The sequence below is a fragment of the Rattus norvegicus genome, chromosome 5 (genome assembly GCF_036323735.1).
Source record: "Rattus norvegicus strain BN/NHsdMcwi chromosome 5, GRCr8, whole genome shotgun sequence".
Taxonomy (NCBI): domain Eukaryota; kingdom Metazoa; phylum Chordata; class Mammalia; order Rodentia; family Muridae; genus Rattus; species Rattus norvegicus.
Genome location: NC_086023.1, coordinates 19,265,547 through 19,285,381, shown reverse-complemented (window position 1 = coordinate 19,285,381; position 19,835 = coordinate 19,265,547). Strand labels below are relative to the sequence as shown.

At 41.3% G+C, this 19,835-nt stretch overlaps 2 protein-coding genes across 8 annotated transcripts in view; one reads left to right on the top strand and one right to left on the bottom strand.

Annotated features, from left to right (window-relative positions):
- Rgs20 (regulator of G-protein signaling 20) overlaps window positions 1-3,133 on the bottom strand; it is a 129,874-nt gene extending 126,741 nt beyond the window's left edge. Inside the window, 1 exon segment of the mRNA NM_001402015.1 lies at window positions 2,858-3,133. Within this exon segment, the coding sequence (NP_001388944.1) occupies window positions 2,858-3,025 (168 nt within the window). The 5' untranslated portion in view covers window positions 3,026-3,133.
- Atp6v1h (ATPase H+ transporting V1 subunit H) overlaps window positions 2,866-19,835 on the top strand; it is a 105,668-nt gene continuing 88,698 nt past the window's right edge. For 2 of the 7 annotated variants that reach the window (NM_001398986.1, NM_001398985.1), the window contains exons 1-2: window positions 14,342-14,524; window positions 15,676-15,820. In NM_001398986.1, coding sequence (NP_001385915.1) covers window positions 15,708-15,820 — 113 coding nt within the window. In that variant the 5' untranslated portion in view covers window positions 14,342-14,524; window positions 15,676-15,707. 7 annotated transcript variants of the gene reach the window in all.

The following is a 19,835-nucleotide window of genomic DNA, read 5'->3' as shown; positions in this document are numbered from 1 at the left end:
AAGATCTTTACCAATCCTACAACAGATAGAGGCCTTATATCCAAAATATACAAAGAACTCAAGAAGTTAGACCACAGGGAGACAAATAACCCTATTAAAAAATGGGGTTCAGAGCTAAACAAAGAATACACAGCTGAGGAATGTCGAATGGCTGAGAAACACCTAAAGAAATGTTCAACATCTTTAGTCATAAGGGAAATGCAAATCAAATCAACCCTGAGATTTCACCTCACACCAGTGAGAATGGCTAAGATCAAAAACTCAGGTGACAGCAGATGCTGGCGAGGATGTGGAGAAAGAGGAACACTCCTCCATTGTTGGTGGGATTGCAGACTGGTACAACCATTCTGGAAATCAGTCTGGAGGTTCCTCAGAAAATTGGACATTGAACTGCCTGAGGATCCAGGTATAACTCTCTTGGGCATATACCCAAAAGATGCCTCAACATATAAAAGAGACACGTGCTCCACTATGTTCATCGCAGCCTTATTTATAATAGCCAGAAACTGGAAAGAACCCAGATGCCCTTCAACAGAGGAATGGATACAGAAAATGTGGTACATCTACACAATGGAATATTACTCAGCTATCAAAAACAACGAGTTTATGAGATTCGTAGGCAAATGGTTGGAACTGGAAAATATGATCCTGAGTGAGCTAACCCAACCACAGAAAGACATACATGGTATGCACTCATTGATAAGTGGCTATTAGCCCAAATGCTTGAATTACCCTAGATCCCTAGAACAAACGAAACTCAAGACGGATGATCAAAATGTGAATGCTTCACTCCTTCTTTAAATGAGGAAAAAGAATACCCTTGGCAGGGAAGGGAGAGGCAAAGATTAAAACAGAGACTGAAGGGACACCCATTCAGAGCCTGCCCCACATGTGGCCCATACATATACAGCTACCCAATTAGACAAGATGGATGAAGCAAAGAAGTGCAGACTGACAGGAGCCGGATGTAGATTGCTCCTGAGAGACACAGCCAGAATACAGCAAATACAGAGGCGAATGCCAGCAGCAAACCACTGAACTGAGAATAGGTCCCCCGTTGAAGGAATCAGAGAAAGAACTGGAAGAGCTTGAAGGGGCTCGAGACCCCATATGTACAACAATGTCAAGCAACCAGAGCTTCCAGGGACTAAGCCACTACCTAAAGACTATACATGGACTGACCCTGGACTCTGACCCCATAGGTAGCAATGAATATCCTAGTAAGAGCACCAGTGGAAGGGGAAGCCCTGGGTCCTGCTAAGACTGAACCCCCAGTGAACTAGACTACGGGGGAAGGCGGCAATGGGGGGAGGGTTGGGAGGGGAACACCCATAAGGAAGGGGAGGGGGGAGGGGGATGTTTGCCCGGAAACCGGGAAAGGGAATAACACTCGAAATGTATATAAGAAATACTCAAGTTAATAAAAAAAAAAGAATAATGTCCAATTTTTAGCTTGTAGAAATCTCTTTTGATTATTATTCGCTTTTAGATATTTGCTAATAAAGATCTCCTAGTAGGTGGGTTATTAAAGAGAAAAAGACACAAAACTGGAGCTGGGTGTGGATCTGGGAGGAGTTAAGGGAGGCACTGATAATTAAAATATTCAAAATGCATAAGGATCTCCTAATCATGACATCTTTCCTTTTAATTTCAATTTGGTGACTTAATGCTTAACTGGTTGCGGCACACATTTTTAACTACAGTACCTGGGAGACTAAGACAGTAGGATTTTGAGTTTGAGGCCAGTTTTAGCGACACAACGAAACTCTTATCTGAGAACTTCGAGAATGAGCTGCTGATCAGATAAAGTCCTGTACTTAGTTGGCGACAATAATTGGAGTGTCAGATTCACGATGTACTCACATATATCAGAAAATTAAAGTTATTTCCACAGAAAAAAAGACTCACAATAAACTTATTTTTCATTTTCTTTTAACCCTTCCTCTGCTCATACCGATTAGTTGAAATACCACCACAGGGCAGGTCTAGAGAATTAAGTGCAGAGTTCCATATAATGATCATTTTCAGGATGTAGGCCACGGCTCAGGAACAACTGTGACTTCCAGCGCTGACTCACTTGGACAGGTTTTCTGTGGTCTGCTTTTGCATCATTTAGTTCTGAACTCTGATAATTATTTTTTTAACATGGACACGAGCCCATTCCTCTCCATACTGTAACCTTTTATTAACAGTTGTGCTTTATTAATAGTTAAGAGAATTTGCCATCTCACACTGTACATTCTGCCAAGAAACATACAACCCCGGATAGGAGAAATGATCAATGTCAGAAACTCACACTTGGGAAGCTCACTTTAGGAAGCTACACATTTAACATCTTTAATGTTCATGTTCCTATAGAAGCTTCTCATTATTTTGTAATAATATTTTTAGAAAGAAGTCTAATTTTCTTTCACAATTTCTATCAGAGAAAAACATTCAAGAACTAGTAGCAACAGCTAAAGAAGCTAAATTTCCTGCTTAAGAAAAAAAAAAGTATCACCTAAAAAACAAACAGCCAAAACTCTGTGGACGTAGCTCAGTGATTGAGCGCCCGCTCAGTGTGCCTGAGGCCAAGGCTTCAGTCTCAAGCACAAAAGCATAGCAAATAAACGAACAACCACAAAAAACAAAAACACAGCAACAACAAAAAAAGCAATGGTGAAAGAGAGCTGTTTAGGGTGGAGAAAACTGGACACCAGGTAGTTTTCAAATTTTTAGGTTTTCTGTAAATTATTCCAAAAGTATTCTTGATAAATCACCCATAGTCTACTGCGATAAAACTGGCTACTGGCATTATATTCTTCAGGGGTTAACCTTTACCCGGCCAAAGACAGTGGGGATTGTGAGATCATCTTACCTTGACACCAGTCACAGCCTGAGAGACCCCTTTATTTTCTGGGTCTTGGGGAATACTGGAATTGGAATCTTTCTCTGCTCTGATCAGGGGCAGCAACTGTGCCTGCTCAGCCTGCCCGGAAAGATGCTCCTCCAGGTAGCCTTGGTTTCCTTGGGGAAGGCTGGGCATGTTTTCCTAACAAATGCCCTACCGGAGTCTTGTCATCCGGTTTTACCAACATCCAGGTATCGTCTCTGTTCTTTGGCTGGCTAATGCTGGCCCATGTCTGAGTCTGCTGGGACCTTCTTGCAATGTTATTCTAAGCAAAGTAAAAGGCTGATCCCTTCTCTGGATCAGTAGTGGCTTATCTACCTATTTTAGCATTCCGTTCCAGATAGAGCTGCCCACTGAGTGTGTATGCCAAGACTGCCCTCTGTAGGTGAGTAAGAAAGTTTCTTCTTTATAAGTCACTGCTGTAATGCTCAGTGTCTCGAGTTAGAACAAGCTGCCCCTATGACAAATGGATGCGTTGTGAAAACCATCTGAGGGGACCTTTGAGGCAGCCCCCATCTGTTCATAGTACTGTTCTGATTTTCCCCATGCCTTTGTGCCTTTATGAAAGCAAAGCCCCCCAGAGTTCCGTGGAAGCAATGCTGCTGCTCTTCCGTGGCGTGTCAGCCGCTATTCCGTGCTTTGTCGGTATAGGGAGGGAACTGCTTGGTGGCTTTGTCCACAGGGAGGAAAGCACTAAAGGTTTAGACTAGGAAGCAGCTAAGCTCGAATGGCTGACTGTGGATATTGCTGGAGAACGGCAGGCAACGAATTGACTGTACCTGCCTGTGTCCAAAGAACCTGGCTGAATAGCAGTCAGTCCTGAACAATAATTAGCTCTTCACTCCTGGCCATGTTACAGTATCAGCCACGTGTAGGATGAGTCTTCCCGTTTCAGTTAGCCCAATTTAGAATGTCTCTCTCTCAGACATGCCAAGGGGTTCATCTACATGATTCTAAATGGTGTCAGAGAGAGGATGTTACCATCGTACAGCTTTCGTGTACTATCCTTGCCCGCAACTCTGAGCCACTCAGTCCTTTCCTCGCAAACTGCGTGTTCTTCATGTCCTGCTCTTCTCGCTTTCCGCTGCTGTAGACTTAAAGGCGCGCGGCGAACAGTAACTCAGATTTTGCTTAAACAGACAATATTATATATACATGCTTTTTATGTGATAGTCATATAACAGGCAAGGCTTGAATTCAAACTGAGTTATGAAAGAAACTTCACGTGGGTGGCGCACAGGAACATTTGGAAATATAAGAACATCTCTTTCAATCTCACCCTCTTTCATATTCAACCCACAGGCCATAACTGCTAAGTTATTAATGGAAGTTGTAGGAAGAAAGGATTTCCATATTTGGTTTTTCAGGTGTTGGCTTCAAATCTCCATCCTCTCCTCAGATAGTTTTGACATCTTATGATTGAAGGGACCCTTGTACTGTGGGTGCTCCCCTCAGCACCCTAGGTTAGGCACAGACCATACACAAACACCAATTTCGAAGCATAAAAACAAATGCAAAGAGATCCTTTATAAAGCATGGCTAAGAGCAGCTGAATCCAAGTCACATAGAAACAGCAGCAAATAACTACAGGTTTTGATTATAACAGGGAAAGGGGGAGGTCTGTGTTAGACTGAGCTAGGACATGTTGGTAAGTTCTGATAGGACAGTAGTCAAAATAATGAATTTTGATTCCTGGAGCATGATGTTTTGATAGTAGGTCTTGGTGATCAGTCTTAAGAATGACTCACTAGTCAAATAAGGGACTGGACATTGTGGTCTAGCTTTAGGAATGTGATCTAATGGTTTAAGGTATAAGGCAAACCTGTTATTGCTATATTCACCATGCTTGGGCTTGCGGTTGCCGTGGTCGAGCCTGCTGGATCTCTTTACTGGTTTTCGGTAGGATCCTCACATCCTTGCCATCTGAATGTGTTCTTTGTTGTAAATTCACTCACCAGGACTCTTAGCAGTTGAAACAACCAGAGTATTAAAATCTCAGTAGGCGAGACTAGTTCTCTTGCTAAGCATAGGGTGCAGATGATGCTGGAAAATGGAAGATGCTGACCAAGACTGCAGGGAACTGTTCTGAGAGCAATGATCCTGAGTAGATGTAGAAGAAAATCTCATCTGTCAGATGTCTCTGGACTGGAATAAAGCGGGGGAATTTCTGGCTTCCTTCCTTCCTTCCTTTTTTTTTTTTTTCTTTCTTTCTTGTTTGGACAGAGTCCCAATCCCAGGGTGGCCTTGAGTTTACTATGTAAACAAGGCTTACTTGGGACACTGGCTTCTCCTGTCTCCCCCTCTGGAGCACCGAGATTATAGGTATGTGTACACTTATTTTCTTGACTCGTTAAAACATTAAAATTAACTCTGGCTTTTTTTTAGTTCATTGCTAGTACCAAATTACATTATGCCTTTCCTATAATAAAAAAAAATCCCCTTAGATTTTTTTTAAACTCAGGTTTCTACTTCTGGTCAAGACAGAATGACAGTGGCCCAACCCTTTCTCCCTACTCTAGAAGCAAGGAAAAAGCTTGATGATACCTATAAAACAAAAATGGTACCCAGAGATTGAGTATCAGCACTGTAGGGCAGTGATTCAAAGTGACAGAAGATAATGCACTGAGGCCCATTTGTATCCTGGCTTCACGCTGGGAGAAAGGTTTTAGGTTTGGATTTGGGGAAGGGGCTTACAGTGGAAGTGAGCAGGGATTCTTGTTGATGCTTGGACATTGGGTGCTCAGAAGGCTGAGTTCTGGAAAGGAAGAGCTACCCAGAATGGAAACCCCGAGACCTTCATAGGTTCCAATTCATCGTTATCAGTGTACCACCCAGAAACACAGGAAATCATCTTCAGAACTCAGAAAGGGCTGGGTATAGGGTCAGAGTAGTTCTCAAGGCCTTATACTCCATAACTTACTGGGTACTCAAAACCCAGAAGAGTTTTGCTTCATTATTGGAGAAACTAAACATAGAGGACACACTGCCCTGGTCTTTTTCTAACAAAGCTTATGTAAGACACAAAAGATCATACACAAAAGATCATACTCTTGGTAATAGAAGTATGTCCTGAAGCGAAACTCAGTACTATTTAGAGAGATAAACATCCATTGAGAGTGAAAATCCCATCACTCGTGTTCACCAGACATGATGTCTAAGAAGGTCCAGACATGCCACCAAGCAGGGCTATATTTAACCCATAGCAGAGACGAGCTGTTCAGTTGAAATTGATGCCTAAAAGGCATAGGTAATAGAATTAGTAGAGGCATAAACTGGGGTAAACCCCTGCTAGCTCGGCTAGGTAACTTCATTTTCTGAACTATATATAAAATATCTATTTATAAGACTGATTCTACAACTAAACTGCCAGCTCTTAAGAAATCTCTTTCTATCTGTGTCATTTGATGGAGCAAGTCTCCCTTTCTTTTGAGCTCCTCCGAAACCAAGAGGGATCTTTAGCTCTCTTTCCTAGATTACTGTTTTACCTGTGTCCTGCCAGCTGCTTCTCTATTGTTAGCCCAGTATCTCTTACCTGGAGCTCCTTCCATAAAGGCTCTTCTAGGCAGAGAGAGGGGAGAGGGGAGGGGAGGGGGAGGGAGAGGGGGAGGGGAGGGAGACAGATGGGGGGGCTAGGGATCAAAGTTCCAATTGTTTATAAAAGAAGTCTCTAGCTCCTTCCCCACACCTTTGGCAGTCTGAACCTTGTCACCATTATGGGTGGGGGGCTCCATCTTTACGGTGGGCAGTTCAAGACTATCCAGCTCACTGTGCCTCTGTTCATAGAGCAAAGAACCCAAGACTCCTCCCAAGCAACTTGCCTTAAAATAAGCAGGAACGTTCCATTCCTCAGCATTCTTCTCTAAGGAGTCTTTTAGAGGCTCGCGCAAACCTCTTCTCTTCAGGGCACACCTAAAAACCACATCTGATAAACGCAACATCTATTTAAGCTTTCATAGTTTGCTAACGATTAGGTTTTTTATGTACAACAATCAAATATCCTATAACAAATGCCATCCAAATTAAAATTCTGGAGACGAAACAGTCAGTTGCTGAGGGTGGGAGCTAAGCAGTGAGTTTGAAGACACGGCCAAAGAAACTATCCAAGGCAAAATATGGAAATCAAAAGCAATGGAAAAATCAACAGAGCATTAGTGAACTATGGGATCCCTATGTACGTCTAGTCAGTCTCTGTGGAGAAGATGGAGTTCACAGAGTATTCGAGAAAGGGACCAATGAGATGGTCCGGCAGACAAAGATGCTTGCTGCCAAGCCTGAAAATGAACTTGATCCCTGGGGACCCATGCTGTGGAAGGAGAGAACCCACCTCCACGAATTGCTTTCTAGCCATCATATATGTGTCATGGCACACGGGAATAAATGAAGAAATTAAAAACAGAATAAAACGCCTTGAAGAAAAGGCCCAAATATTTCTATACTAAACAATCTCAACAAATCTGAAATGTAAGAAATATCAAACTATGAAAAGACACATTATCCCAAAAAAACTAATCAAACGGGTGACAAAGAGAAAATTTTAAAAGCACTCAGAGAAAATTTTAAAAAAAAGTAATAAGAAATGAACTCGCTAGGGAGTGGAGTGGACTGCACAGAAAACAGTGCCAGTGGGAAGAGAGCAGGGAACTTAAACAAAAGCTACACAACTTAAAGAAAAATGATTATCGAGAACTTGTTTCCCTCTGAAAACAATATTAAAAGATGAAGGCAAAGACATTCAAAGGCTGCAAAAATTAGTCAGTATTAGACCCTAACTATGAGAATTGCAACGTGAAGTCTTTTAATACAAAGGGAAAATGATAATCAAACTCCCAGATCTGGATAAATTGAAAAAAAAAAGAGTACTAAAAATGGTAACTGTGGAGGCTAGATACAAAGATACTAAAATCACCTAATTCTCCTTATAGGTTGTTTAAAGGACAAGTCCTCATAATGAGGAGCTGGGGATACCTCAGATCCATTCCCACTGTGAAGAGTGAAGCCAGGGTTCAGCTTTTAGGAGAAATTTCAGGGACAATCCATGAAATAACAAAACAAAAGGAAAAGAAAAACTCAGCAATCAATGAAGGAAAAGGGTCTGTTTGATGTAGGAAAAAAGTTAATAAAATCTCAAGTCAGTAGCAAAGCCCTGGGTTTGGTCCTTAGCTTTTGAAAGACAGAGATAGAAAAAGAGGCAGAGACAGACAGAAAGACAGACAGTCAGACAGACAGACAGACAGACAGACACACACACACACACACACACACAGAGAGAGAGAGAGAGAGAGAGAGAGAGAGGTAGAAACAGACATAGAAAAAGATGTGGAGAGACCTTATGAATATCTGGAATGAAAAGGGCAATCTCCGTATCAATTTTTTAGATATCAGATTAATAATAGGTGTTTTAGTTAGGGTTTTATTGCTTGTGAACAGACACCATGAACAAGGCAACTCCCAGGTCATAGTGAAAAGAACAATATCCAAGGGGGATGTCTCCTGAGGAATGATACCCAAGGCTGACCTCTGGCCTTCACAGGTACATATACCCATATACACATACATATGCACATGCTGGTATGTAAACACACACACACACACACACACACACACACACACACACACACACACACACACACACCATGTTCAGTAGTGAATTAATGGTGTGACTGCTATACAGGAAACTACTTTTTGATTGGATTTGAGGCTCAACCCATGGGAGGGAACTTATATCTGATTGGCTGAAAGCACTTGGCTATGTTAGTCATATGATTCTGCTAAATCATCATGTCAAACTATCTTCTAAATGTTTATGTCTGTACACACAGATTAGTGCTGCCCTCAGCCTTGGCCAGAGAAGCCCTGTGGAAGTGCGTTGCGTTGAAATACTTTTATGAGATCCCAGTGGGTTTGCTACTGCCTCAGTGGTTTGTGATCCCAGACGAAAGACACATACTTAGCCTCGTATTTCGATATGCCTGGAACAGTTGATTGGCATGCTATTATTATTTGTATTTTGATATGCCTCGAACAGTTGATTGGCATGCTATCATTATTCAGCTTGTATTTAAGCAGCCATATTACTCAACGTTCATGTCTAGCTTCCCTGTCATATCTAGAAATCGCAGTCTTGCAGCAAACTTTCTGGTTCTCTGACTCTTAAGATCTTTCTGCTGAGAAGTCCCCAGAGAGTTTATTTACTTATTTTCATGTCGGCTGGAGGTAGGGCTTTCTGCAATGATCTCTGTATGCTACAAAAGGAAGTTCCTTTGGTGAGGAGCAAGAACTGTGCCTATCTGTGGGTATAAGGATGAGTATTTATAACACAGGTAAGAGTTATACTAGTTTAGGAAAATGACAGAAGTAGGCTCCTCTCTAAAAACCATGAGCTCACTAGCCACAGAACCCACTGAGTTTAATTAGCACTGCTTGCACGTACATGTGTGTGTGTGTGTGGGGTTGTTTTTGGATCATAGGCAACTTACTGGTGGCTATACCGCTGAAAAAGTTTATTCCACTTCCCCAGCAGCCATTAGCTGCCCATAGCTTCTCAGCTAGGGGAGGTGAGTGGTAGGGGGTAGGCTCATGTGTCCATCCCCATTCATGCTAGAACGTTGAAAGGCCTCATCTCATGTAGGTCTTAAGCAGGTTGCTATGATTTCATGAATCCAACAGCCATGTCCTGTACAGAATGCAGCATTTCATAGCACTCTAATCTATCCTCTGGCTCTTATATTTTTTATGACCCCCTTTTCCATAATTCTCTAAGCCTTGGATGACAAGAGAGTGTTGATAAAGGTCCCATTTAGGACCGAGCACAACTGTCACTTATCCTCTGTACTTTGACCAGTTATGGGCCCTACATTAATCACTGACTACTTAATGGGCAATGTGGGCTTGTCATAATGTTGCCTGTATTTTAATGTTAATTTGGGTTCCCCAAATTGTTTTCAAGAGAGAGTCTGCAGGTCTACCTGCGAGACACTGAAAGACTCTGCCGCCAGTTTGTTCTGATTGGTAAATAAAGATGCCAGCAGCTAATGGCTGGGCCAGGCAGAAAGAGCCATGCTGGGGGAATGTGCAGGAGAGGAGAGACACCATGTCTGAGAAGAGTGCAAGACAAAGAGGCATGGCCCCCATGTGGAGGAGCTGGGGGAGTGCAGCCTGGAGTACGGCCCTCTGGGTAAAAACTCAGGATTAACCGTGTAGAGGTTAGGCAGTGGCCCAGATGAAGATATATAAACAATTAAATATTTCAGAGAGGTGAGAATTCACCAGGGATGAGCTTCCTAATTGACAATCCAATACCAAGTGGTCAGACCTAAAAACTTAACGTGTACAAACAATATTATGTGAGTCTAGCAGGTCGTATTTATATAATAATTATCACATATATGAATATATGTTAACATAAATATAAGTAACTAATGATTAAAGAGAAAGAGGCCATGAATTTAAGAGGAAGCTGAGGAACATGGGAAGGAGATGGGGAATCATACAGTTATACTTTTAATTAAAAATACAATAAATTTATAAAGGAAGGAAGAATAAAAGCCCAGAGGGTTATAGTTTGAGTAAAAAAGACACACAGTAGGTGGGATATGTTGGGGGAAAAGCCTTCTTGAGATTGTGAAATGAGGTGGAGATGAATATGATGAAAATACATATGCATTGACAAATAAATAAAAACCATAGGAAAATGAAAGTACTCATTGCTGGCGAAAATGCATGAGTTATAAACAGTATTTAAACAGTGAAAAAGAACAGATCATACTGTATTCTCCAGAGTTAACCCATATGAAGAAACACTCCAAATGGCCGGGGATGTAGCTCAGTTGAGGCTTTATCTTTTCAAGTCTAGCAATGTAAAAAAGAAGTAAAAAAAGAGAACATTCTAAAGGATATCATTCTACATTTTAGAGCAGTGTGCACATATAAATACCCATATATTAACATCTAGTTAGACAAAAAGCCATGCGGATATAGACTTCAGCGAAGTACCTGTTTCATTCATTTAACACAGCCTATGTGGCTTCTATGTCAAACTTCAGTGGTATCTAAATTTGCTTTGAATACTTGCTATTGGCTGTTAATACATGATATTGTATTATTTTTCTCTCCTTTAGTCTATGTGTTGACTTCCCGATCCCTAATGTGAGTGAATTTGGGCCTTTATGAATGCAATTAAGTTTAAAGTATGTTAAATAAAAAGAGGTGAAGGCTTGATCCCATAGAAGAACTAACTCTCATCATACAAGACAAGAGGGAGCTGCCCTCTCTCCACCTTGCAGGGCACAGAGAAAAGTAAGAACTCAGGAATTCAATTTAATTTTGGACTTCTGGTTTTCTAGATCTCTAGGAAATTAACACATTTTCACCTCTCCCTTAAAAAAACAAAACAAAACAAAACAAAACCAAAACATACCCCAGGATCTCACTGTGTAGATTAGGAGAGTCTGGCATTGGAGATCCTCCTACCTCAGCCCCCCTCCCCAAGTACTGGGACTGCAGGTATGCACTCTAGGCTAGCATGAGAAACACATTTTTGCTTCTTAATTAGTCTGCCTAGTCTACCATATTTTGCCAAGACAATTCAAGGTCACTATTGTGGTTTGTTTCCTATTTTTGCTTTGCTACTATAAAAGAATATATAGTGAAAACGATCATCCTACTTAAAGTGGTCTACAGATCCAGTGCAATCTCCATCAGAATCCTAATACATTTCCTCACAGAAATTGAAAGGACAGTTTTCAGTTTCATATGGAAACACACACACAGACAAACCCAGTATAGCTAGAAAAAGTTCCTGAATAATCAAAGAGCCGCTGGACATATCACCATCTCTAATCTGTTCTATAGAGCTATGGTAATAAAAAGAGAATGGCATTATCAGAAAAGTGGACATGTTGATCAATGAAGTTGAATTGAAGACCCAGATATAAACCCAATACCCATGAACATGTGATTTTTGATAAAGAAACCAGAAATACACATTGGAAAAAAAATAAAGCATTTTCAACAAATGGTGCTAGTCGAATGTAAATAGATCTATACGTATTACCCTACATAAAACTCAACTCCAAATGGATCAAAGACCTCAACATAAGGTCAGGTACATGGAATCTGATAGAAGAGGGAGTGGGGAATAGTTTTGAACTTATTGGCACAGGAGAAGACTTCCCGAACAGAACACTGATAGCACAGGCACTAAGATCAATGATTTATTAGTGGGACTTCATGAGACAGATAAGTTTCTACATGGAGTCATCAAATAATAGGGATGCAATAGCCACAACTTCATGTTACTTTATAATAGCCAGACCATGTCCCCTACACAGCCTAGAACCTAGTTTTCTCTATTTGTAATGGTTGATCAAAAGGTTACTGAGTTGCTTTTCCTCCAGGCTTATTGCTGACATTTCAAGCTGACACTTGTTTATGTGGTGCTGTTGACATGCTTCCAGACATCCTCAGTGGTTTCTGGGTACCAAATATCAGTATCCCTCTCTCGTGCTCTAATAGTAACCCTCAAAGTCCCAGTTTCAATTCTAAGAGCTTCTCCTAGAACCTACAAAACACGTACTACATTTGCAAGACAGTCAGTGCAAACAGCTTTGAGACTTGTAGATTTGTTGTGAGTTATTTTACGACACGGTTATTGGGTCAATTCTAGCATTCTCTTGGTAAGCACATCTTCAATTTAGGGTACAGTTTTTACAGTACCCTTTCGGCTGGGTGTAGCTCAGTGCTAGAATATACGTTTGGCATTGTTTCAATCTCTGGACAACCCCATCGCAAAGGGACTTAATTCATAGTATCATTTTGAAAGAAAAATTTCAAGTATGCAGCGTAAAGATTATCTTACAATTACTTAATTGTGTTTGTACATGTGTTTGTCTCCTGGTTCATGTTGTGATGCCCAGGCTGGCCTTCATCTGCCAGACTTCCTCTTCCTGCCCCAATTCCAAGATTACAGACGCGCACTACCATGCCAGGCTGTGGTATTCAGTAAAAAAAAAATTACATTAAAATTTTATTTATGTACGTATTGTGTATGGCTGTGGGCATGCACACTGAGCACTGAGTGAGTGGACGCCAACAGACAACTTTCAGAGAGCCTGTTGTCACCTTTCACCTTGTGGGTCTGACGATTGAACTCAATGGTTGGATTTGGTGACAATGCCATTGTTTACCAGGAGAGCATTTCCATGGCCCAGAACTATCCAGTTTTAAAGAGGTAACATGGCTCTACTTCAGGGTTGGGAAATAGCAGTTTGCGGAGTGCTTGTCTCACTCAAGGAGGCTCTGGGTCTAATCCCCAATATGGCTAAAAACAAAGTTTTCCTTCAGAAAAACAAGGCATATTATGTAAGGTCTAAGATATGGGCTCTTTTCTATTAGCAACTTGCCCTTTGTATTCTTATCCAGCAACTTACATTAAATCAGGGTGTATCCTTCCACATAATTTCTGACGGAAAATTGGGCCCATGATGTCCTAACCTAATGAACCGGTGAAACTAAACCCGTGAAGCTATCAACTTGCTGGGCAAAGGGGAACCAAAGGCTGAAGAAACGAACAGGTTAAGGATCAGGAGAGCTGCTTGGGTTATCCAGGTGAAACTTGGATACCTCTTTTGAACTATGGTCCGTGATGGTGATAGTGACTTAGAACACAGAGGGTAGAAGAACAGATTCTCCTGAGCCTCTAGCATAAAGTCATTCCGGCCTAAAGCAGTTCTGGAGGGAGAGACCCATTTTTCTGGACTTCTGACCCAGACACCTGAAAGACGATGAATTTATGCTTCATTTAAACCACTATAATTGTGGTAATTTGTTGCAGTAGTGGTAGAAAATCAATATCATCTCCTACATTTTTTTCTTTTATAACTCATGATGGTTTTTGAAACTTGACCTCAAAAAGATTTTTTTTTAAAGTAACAATATACTGTTTTTTGTTTGTTTGTTTTTTAGGTACATTCCTTTGTGTGCTTTTTTACTTGCCTCCAACACTATTATATATATTTTGGTATAATCTGAAGACAAGGCCAGCTCAGGCCTTTGGGTTTAAGATAGGATGTGAGAAATATATACGCTGAGAGCAAGTGAAGTTAGGTAAACAATGAGTAACGTTTTTCTGAAATATATATTACTGGTTAAGCCTGTAACCGTGGGTCTATGACTCATTTTTCAGTCTGAGTTTTATGCTTAAAATCTGAGTATAAATGCCTGGTCCGAAGAGATGGTTAAGTCAAACAAACCAAAAATACTCAAAGGTCATAAACCAAATTTCTCCAAAGACTGATGTCAGGAGCTTTGGCTTTTTTGGTAAGGGCGACTTGCTGGGTGGGAATTTTGCCATTTTAAAGCACCCGAGGAATTGGCCCCTGTCCGGCCGCCTAGTGCGCGGTGCTAGCACTTTTGGGCCCTCTCGGCTTCCGCGGTCCACTGCGGTCACGTGCCGCTGCTCACGTGCCCAGACGCTGCTGTCACTTTGCAGCTGTTCCGGCTTTTTCCGTGAGAGCCTCTTAACGTCTGTCGCGGAGTCGCCTTCCCATTGCTCTGGGCTTTCCGTGGCCACTGAGGCTTCGGAGCTCGACCCGCACCTGCCTGCCCTTGTGGCCCTCACTCCCCGAGGCTATCCAGGTGAGGCCGCCTGGGGCCCCTCTTCGGCTCCCGAGAGCGGGCTGCTTTCCCTGCGGGCCGCGCCAGGGTCTGCGGAGCTGCAGGGCCTTCACCGCAGAGGGAAGTAGAGGACGTGCGGGGGTGGGCAGGCTTGGGCCAGGGCCTGGGTAGAGTCGCCGAGGCCCGGAGCCTCCCCGGAAGGCCGCACTGTGCCCTCGGGTTCCAGCCTTTCCTGGATGGAGCCGGTTCTACCTGGGACCCGCAGTCCGCGCTGACCTTGTTTGTTTAGGCAGCAAGTCCCCACAAGGAGAATTTAAGTTCCACACTGACTAAGCACATTGGGAACGCGGAGTAGAATTTAGGTATGATTTGCCTTTCCTCCTTTTGCTCGTGGGCAAGAACGTAAGTTTTGGGAATGGAGAGTTCGGTGTTTGCATTTTAGTAAAGTAAGGTGTAACATGTCTATTAAGTTGACTGATGTTTTATTTTTGTAGCTCATTATTGTACATTTTTTCTTGTCAGAATAGACTCCTATCGTTGGCTGTACCCAAGTTGGAAAGGAAATTTCTTTCAATATTGATTTCGAAAAATGTTTTGTCAATTTCTGTTTGAAAAGAAGGCACTGGTGTTTGAAAAAATTTACCATACCACTTGGTATATTTTATTTTGAATCAGTGATTTTTAAAGGAATTAATATAACGTCTTTGCAAATTGAAGCCTAATGGATGCCATTTAAATACCATAGTTGGCCCTTTTCGGTGTTTTAGTTTTTGTATGAGAGATTTGAACATGAGTGAACAGATTTAGAGCAGTGGACTTTGGGGCTATTTTTAGCATATTCAAAGACCTGGGTATGATTGCACTAAAGGTGGTCAAAGAGTTCTGCTTAATATTCTGTTTAGTTTTAATTTTGCTGTCAGCCTCTTAAATGGTCATTTTAAAAGTTTCAAAGTATATTGCAGCTAATAATTAAAAACTCTTCCCTGGAAAAGAACAAGCCAACGGAAAGACCTTTTAAGGGGTGGTAGACAAAATTTGAAATTGATTAATGCCGTTCGGAGCTAGGATCTTTACTACTCAAGCTAAGTGAAATGAACGTGGTTGTATTCATACTAGTAGTTCAAAAATTAAAATGCCTGCTATTCTGTTTTTATCTTGGCCCTAAATTGAAGGTCTGTGAAACATTCAAAATCATAAAGTTTAGATGACCAAGATGGACATTCGAGGTGCCGTGGATGCTGCTGTCCCAACTAACATCATTGCAGCCAAGGCTGCTGAAGTTCGTGCCAACAAAGTGAACTGGCAGTCCTATCTTCAGTGCGTACTGTTTGTTGTGAGTCATGGGTGTCTTGTGCTTTTGCCTCAGGCTCTTTCATGGTCATGCTTCGATGAGAGAAATACTGGAAAAATACTAATAAATTAATTGTAACATTTCCTCCTCTCCAGAGCTAGCTGTCTCAGGGTGTCTGCCTGGTATGGTAGGACAGCTTGGGGAAATAGAACAGTTCACAGTAGTTATTTTATTTTATTTAACTGTGTATTTAACTGTTTTTGCCTACATGTACGTATGTATGTGTGCCACATGCATGCTAGTGCTCTCTGAGCTTAGAAGAGGGTCTCAGATACCTTGGAACTGGAGTTACAGATGGTTGTAATACACACACGTGTGTTTATGTGCTGAGTGCCATGCCTTTGCAAATCAGAGCAAATCTGCAAGAACTGGTTCTCTGGTACTGGGGATCAAACTGAGGTTGCCAGGCTTAAGTGGAAGGTGCATTCTTCCCCCACCCTCAACCCCGCCCCTTTCATCAGCCCTCCTTTATTCTTCATACTATTTTATCATTTTATTTCATATGGGTTTATTTTGGCATATTTATAACTGAGTTACTGAGATTCAGATTTGAATGCGCACGTTGAAAAATCAATTATGAAATCTGTTGCTTATTTTTTGTCTTGCCTACACAAAGGTTATGTAGATTAGCACTTCAAAAGTAACTCATAGTATCAAAACAGACCTTTACTTCATGGATAGCTATGATGATAGGAAGATAGACTTATGAGTGTACAAAAAAGGGTAGCTGATTCCACCATCAGGAGTTATCGGATGCAGTGATCCTTCAGTTGAGTTTTCAAAGATGAGTGCTATTTGACCATGTGACAAAAAAGAGGATCTGTCCAAGTACAACAGAAACTGAAATAGAGGGAAGATTGTGCTGGAAGTTATTTATGGTGTGTAGGCAAGCAGTGGTGAGAGCTGAAGCTCACAGCAAGGCAGAGGATGGTTGTGATATTCTGGGTACCTGGGTACCTTGAGGAGTTGTGCCTGTTCCTGTCACTTGGTGCTTTTCAGGAGGATTCTTAAGTTATGAAACCCTCAATGTATTTGAAGTCTAAGAAGGTCAACATGTACAACACATGAAAGTGATAGTCAGTTATAGGTGATAGCTCTTATTGTAGAGTTGTCTTTTCAAAAGAGTCTCTCCTCATGGGGGAGCTTTGAGCAGCCCAGCTGTAGGGTGCTTGAACAATGAGTGTGAATGTGGAATGCAATGTACCACTACAAGAACCCAAATGCCCAGTCTCCTGAAAGTCACCACTAAGGCTGCTTAGCCTGGAGTAGATGACAGAGGTCACTGCTGGATGGATTGTTTGCATTCAGTGTAAGAGTGGGTTTGTGGGAACTAGCTAAGCCATAGGAAGAAGTTGTAATGGCAGTTTTAAGGTTGTTAGAATGCTGAGAACTGGACAGATTTGAGAAAGATAGTGCTCAACTTGACACGTATGGGTGAAAGATGTCTAAGTTGACATCCACATTCCTGTTTTAAGAACCTGGTATATTGTGGGGTCAGCCACTAAAGGACTGGCAAAGAAAGATGTACATATAATTTTCCCCATTGGTCAATGTGTAATTATTTAAATGCTCTGAACTCCTGACTTCGTTAGTCTAGAAAGCTTTTAGATTAGAGGACAAGGAGTTGCTTGCTTGTAGAGCCTGACTGTTTGTGAAGTAAACAGAAGAGTGTTAATCGTGAAGCAGTAGCAGGGCAGCAGAACTTCTGGCTTGCTTTTGGAGTGATTTTCAATTGTATACTTTTCTAGTCCTGAGGCTCTGGGGCTACATGCATCTTGCTTTGTTTTTTCCTAGTTTTGACCTTTACTTTGTGGTCTGGGTAAAGATTCCTTTTATAAGTCCCTCTGCTCTGCATGTTTATGTGTAAATGTTCCTCAAATGTAGCCAAATGCTTGTTCTTGAGCTTTCTGATATGAGGACACTAGTGGATATAAAAGCCCTAAAAGAACAGTTACATGCTGGATATGACATATATAATTAGTGGATCTTATACCACAGCATCTACAGAAGATATAAAACCTGTAGGGGAGAATTAATTCAAATATGTTTTTGCCCTCATGAATTAATATGCTATGAAAATACAATGTACAAAAATGTACTTTGGCCTGGAGAAACGTTTGAGTGGTTAAGAGCACTAACTGCTCTTCCAGAGGTCCTGAGTTCAATTCCCAGCAACTACATGGTGGCTCACAACCATCTGTAATGAGATCTGATACCCTCTTCTGGTGTGTCTGAAGACAGCAACAATGTTGTTACATAATACTAATAAATCTTAAAAAAAAAAGGAATGTTCATTTAATAAAAATATTTGTATTTGATTAAGCTTAAACTTAACTAGGCAATATAAAAATACAAGTGGGGATGGGTTTGCGTTTGTCAAAACAGGAGTCCAGCAAAAGCGTATGTAGAGGAATATAAGAATATAAGAATCACAATACACTAACAGACCCTTACAAATTAAATAATAAACTGGGCTAAATATTAAATGAAGAAATCTGACACATGCACACATACATAGATATAAAGCAAAGGAGATCTATGACAATGATGAAATAAGCAGCTGTGTAGGAGCACACGAAGAGCCTCACAGTAGTAATCTAAGCAGAAGGAATGGGGACTGCAGTGCAGGGAGCCCTGGCTACAGAGCCCAGGCTTGAATGTGTGGTAATTGAGGGCGTCAAGTAGCTTATTGTGGTTCAGTTTCTTTTAGGGGAAGTATGTGTCTTGAAGTGAGTCATATGGAGACTTGCAGGGATGTTCTGCTGTCATGTTTTATCAAGGAGAGCCTCGATTTAGACCTTACTGTTTGGGTGTGGTGGTAGTTATTGTGACATGCTGGAGTCCTTGATGAATAGAGCAGTTAGGGTAAGCCATATTGAAATTGGAGATGGCAGGTTCAGTGGTGATGCTGCTGAATCTGTTTTTACTTGGAAATAAGCAATGATTTGGTGGAGATAGGAAGATTGGATTCTCTTGATTTGAATCTCTAGAAAGGAGTTCAGGAAAAAAAGCAAAGTTTTAAGGGTTAACAGTTAGATACAAACTGTGAAGAACAAAAAGCCAATGGTGAAGGGACTCCACTGGGAGGAAAATGGGATGTAGGATGATTTTGGAGAGGACAGAGATCAGAATGGAGAGATTATTTTCCTTTTCCTTTTCTTTTCTTTTCTTTCTTCCTTTTTTTTTTTTAAAGAGACAGGGTCTCCTATGTGGCTCTGGTTATCCTTAAATGTGTTATATAGACCAGACTGGCTCTGTGTCTTCCTCCCAGTGCTGGGTTTAAAGGCATTAGCCACTATGCCTGGCTAAGGAGAGGTTAATTTTCAAAGAGAAGGATGATGAATGTATTTTCAACTGGAAGAGAAAAAAATGTCAGGAAATGACTGTAGAACTTCACTTGATTTTGGGTGTAATGAATCTGAAGGCCAAGCAAATATGTTGGGATTGGGATAGGGAGAAATTAAGGGTGAGACTTTGAATAAAAGAGGTGACATTTTGTTGTATCCTTGTAGTGGGCCAGGTGCTGCATTAATTGTGTCTTGATTGTGTAGTCCTATCCTTTATACAAGCCCTTCAAAAGTCATGTGGTTCTTGTTTGTTTGGCTAGATAAATAATCTAGAATACATGGAGGTCACTCAGTCACTAAGTGGGAGAGCTAAAGTTTTCGGTGATGACAAAGATCTTTAATCAGCACTTGTCCCTCATAACAATCAAAAGACAAATTTCAGTGAGTTAAAAGATGTTTACTAGTTTCTTTGTGTTTCCACAGTCAGGGAAATACTGTTTCATAAAATGGAGTGTTTTCTGATGGGCTGAGCACAGCAGGCTAGTTTAATGGGAAAGGTGAGCATAGAGATCAGAAAGTTCCTTCATTCCTCATGTTATTGTCCTACGGAGGGGATGGAGAGCCAGAATAGTGGAATTGCTTATAGTTAGGTTAGTCAGGTTTGGGTTTTTGGTTAGGACTTAAGCACAGGATG